Source organism: Syzygium oleosum, unplaced genomic scaffold, assembly GCF_021117445.2.
Source record: "Syzygium oleosum isolate NSW1041296 unplaced genomic scaffold, Sole_v2.1 Sole_v2.17, whole genome shotgun sequence".
Taxonomy (NCBI): Eukaryota; Viridiplantae; Streptophyta; class Magnoliopsida; order Myrtales; family Myrtaceae; genus Syzygium; species Syzygium oleosum.
Genome location: NW_026607501.1, coordinates 5,949,308 through 5,953,333, shown reverse-complemented (window position 1 = coordinate 5,953,333; position 4,026 = coordinate 5,949,308). Strand labels below are relative to the sequence as shown.

The 4,026-nt window shown below is 40.3% G+C and overlaps 1 protein-coding gene across 1 annotated transcript; it reads right to left on the bottom strand.

Moving 5' to 3' along the window:
* Window positions 1-662: 662 nt before the first annotated feature.
* LOC115691135 (putative pentatricopeptide repeat-containing protein At1g74580) lies at window positions 663-2,263 on the bottom strand. Its single transcript, XM_056319061.1, has 5 exons — window positions 2,252-2,263; window positions 2,085-2,137; window positions 1,772-1,994; window positions 1,106-1,644; window positions 663-1,011 (listed from the first exon to the last, which is right to left on the bottom strand). The coding sequence occupies exons 1-5, from the start codon at window positions 2,261-2,263 to the stop codon at window positions 663-665; spliced, it is 1,176 nt and encodes a 391-aa protein (XP_056175036.1).
* Between the last annotated feature and the right edge of the window lie 1,763 nt (window positions 2,264-4,026).

Below are 4,026 nucleotides of genomic sequence, written 5' to 3'. Positions count from 1 at the left end.
TTCTTTAATTTGATTGTTTATATCGCTTACGAAAATGGTTGAACGAAAAATATATCCATCGTTTCCGAAAATGTTTAGACATAAATTATTGTTAATAATGAAAACCTTTTTCATTAACTAATTTTTTCAAGCTACATGAGCCGTCATTATTAGGAAAACGTTTTCTAAATCATTCATTTTTTATAGAACAAACGGAGCCTATATGTATTATTTTTCCAATATGTTGTCCATGAAATATTCTGTTTTGATATTTGAGCCCTTCAAGTAGAGGGTCTTACTATCATTTGGAAGAAACGCTAATCAATTTTTTCGAGTCGAAGGTTATATTTAGAGTCAACATTCCCTGTTTTAGAGAAACCATCAGGCAACCTTTGACACTCATCTCATGAAAAAGCTTCGCTGCCAGATGAATATGTAGTTTCCTTAGAAAAGCATTAATCATTATATTCTATGTTGCTGTCGTATGAGAAACCTTACAATGCTCTTCCACTTTCCTGCAAAAATTGTAGGCTTAATGCAGCTCCCCATGATAACAAAGCCCATTAACCAGTGTGACAACTCGCAATATCTGGTGCAATTCCCCTTTATTTTGATCTTATCAAGCAAAATCCAAAGCTTACTTTACTTTGCGAGCCTCGCATAATGCTCTCAATGAGTATATGTTAAGTAATGATTTTATGGTTGCACTGTTTCCCAACCATCGTGTCGAAAATTTCCATCACATGTTCAAACTTTGAAGCCTTGTTGCATAGGCCATTCAACAAAGAATTATATGTGGTCACATCTGGAAAAACACCATAAAGCACATTCTCTCTAGCTGCACCATCCAACTTCAATTGCTTACGACAGTCATCAGCCAATGTATAGAAAGTAAACATGTCGGGGATGTACCCTCTGGTTGTAGCATCATAAGCACCAGATACGCAACCCATCTTGCAAAGTCCATTAATAACTAAATTTTGGGACATCTCAGTTCCATTATAAGCCCCTTCTGGGAAAAGCCTCTGATCACTGTATTGTAGAGAACGACATCAAATTTCACTCCTCTTCGTGAAACCTCATTAAACAAAGCCATAGCCTGGCTGACAGAGAACAATATGTGTACTGATCTGGCACAAATCCCTCCAAAATTGCATCATTGAGAATCTTATCTGCAATTTCTGTCGGACCAACTTTGCAGTATCCATTGATTTTGGTGTCGTATCTATAGTCGTCTAGGTCAAGCCCCCAATTCACCATTTTACTCAAAAAGCTTTCAGCTTCCACAGCCCTAGAATTCTTACACAAGCCATCAGTTAAAGTGTCATACATGACAACCTGTGGAGTTAAACCCTCTGCAGTTATACTTTCCAACCTCACAGCCTCAACAAGAGCGCCTTTCCTGCAAAGTCCCGGAATGAAAATATTGAATGTGAACAAATTTGGACTGGATCCCGTCTTCAGGACATTGGCAAGAAGCTTTTCACTTGCCTGGATGTCCCCATTCTTGCAAAGTATATGAATAAGCTTATGGAATATTGCAATATCAGGATGAATAATTAAACTAAGCATCTCAAGAAACAATTCATATGCCTCACATCGATAATTCTGTTCATAGAACCCACCAAGGACAGTACAGTATGCAACAACATTGTGATCACAACCCTGAGGAGTCATATTTCAGAGAAGTCTTAGAGCAGCATGAGGTCTGCCTGCCCAACAAAAGGTCTTTATCCTGATTGTGAAGGTGTACACATCAGGAGCAATCCCTTTATCCCTCATCCACAGATACCCTTCCTCTACTTCTCATGGCCCCAATATAGACAGACTCCTTCCAGTAAACAGCATTGATGTTTGTTCTAATCTCTGACAGCAAATACTCCATAGCCTCAAGCTCTCCATGAAACCCAAGCTTTTCAATCATGTATGAGTAAGTTGACAACATGCGCTTGAAGCCATCTTCTTTTCTAACTGAATCGAACAACTCGAATGCTCTGAGGGGATCCTTTTGGTGCCTAACAAGTGCAGCCACATGTTTCGGAAGTATAGCACTACGAGTTCCAAGATCGAATGTCTAACAACCAGACAGCTCAAAATTCACCAACCATTGACCTTGAACTGTATTTCTGCTCCATTTCACATATATCCCTGTGATCCCCTGAAACAGAGAGGACACACTAGTCGCAAGTTCAACCAATTCCAGGGATCGAGGAAAGGAAGCAGCAAAAAAAGGATGTAACAAGAAAGAGAATGCCTTGAAAAATTGACATACCCAACTGATCATTCTCATGAATCAGGCACAAAGTTTGGAACTTTTCCTCACAATCAAAAGAATGGCAACATAAGGTGCATAGATCTTTTTGGGATATATTCACTAGAAGTCAAAATTTGTTACGAAAGTGCAATTGAGTCCTAAAACTTTCAAAAAGTGCAATCAAGTCCTAAAACTTGTCAAATTTGTTCAATCAAGTCCTAAAGTTAATACCTTCAATTTGTCTAATGAAAAATGCTGACGTGACATTTTTAAATGAATTTCTCCCTCCGAGTTTCGACAGATGCAGGCGATCGCACCTTCAGTTGAGCTTTCTGTAACAACCCGGTCTAATGAGGTCGAGAGTGGTCGCTAGGGTCAGAGGGTTTGGATAAGGAGTGACTCTTGGCATCATTTTAGAATGGCGAAGGGAGTAGGAATGAACCAAACTGAAATTAACTCACAGACGCGTCTTTTGACGTAACGATAATAACTCTAAAATTAAGCGTGTTTAGATGAGAGCACTACCGGTGGGTAGATTATTCTAGCATGCATTACATAGGAAGATTCTAATCTAAAGGATTGTTTGCATTTTCCAAATCTTATTCCATAGATCCCGAGGAGCCGTGAAAGAGGAAGAGGCCATTGGAATTTTTTGGTTGTTCTCTTCTCTGTGAGTTTTTGTAGCCATTCTTCACTGAGAAATTTCCTGTTAATAAATATGTCCACACCAATTTATCTGGAGTTGATTGGGTTCTAAGAGGAATGGCAAGAATTTCCTTCACCGTGTCTTCTTCGAAAATATTTGGAAGTAGAGGTTCGTTCCAGGAATTCTCCTCTTGGTTTATAAGCTCAGCTACCTACACAGGGGTCATCTTTCTTTTTTCTAGTCCTCCAATTACTCCGCTTTTTAACCATGTGTCCTCTCCAGTGCTGGTGGCTTCTCCTGTTCCCACAGTCCACGTTGCAAAATCTGAGATAGAATCTCTTCCCATAAGTATACTTTGCCAACCCCAAGGGGGTCTGTATCCTGTATACCCTTTCCCAGCATGCCTCTGGGAAATCCAAAAAAGTGAGGAACTGAACCCTTGCTTGCTCAAACTGTAGAAAACATTGCACAGAATTCAGCTAACTCAGATGCAAGGCAGGGAACTCTTTTGCTCACGGGACCCACCCAGGGAAAGGGCAAGGGCAAGTTGCTAGACCAGACCAGCACATACAGCTTAAAAGGTAAATGCAGCAAGGAACCAAAGACACCCTCGGGTAAAAAACAGAGGAAGGTTAGCCCTTATCAATCTCCTTCTCCAACTCCCAATTGGTTGGATGAGACCCAATTACTTGAAACACCAGTTCACATGACAGAGGATAGCAACATATGGGCTTTGGTGGCTAGCCCTAATAAGCCACCAAATGAAAAATGAATTTTCTCTGTTGGAATTGTCAGGGGTTGGGCACACCCTTGACAGTTCAAGAACTAAGAGCCCTAGTGGCTCGCTATAGGCCCACTGTGGTTTTCTTGATGGAGACTAAAAACAAAGAGGTGGTAATTCAGAGAATAAAAAGAAGACTTCAGTTCCAGAATTGTATGGTAGTAAATCCTGTGGGTTCTGTGGGAGGGTTAGCTGTCTTTTGGGATGATAGAGTTGTCCTGGAAATAGACTCTCAGTCAGAGGACTATGTCAATTTAGAATGTGAAGAAACGGGGAGTGGTAAGAAAATGAGAGTCACTTTTGTTCACGCTCCGTATGTCTTTCAAAAAAGGATTCAACTATGGGAGGAACTGCGATGGATAAGTA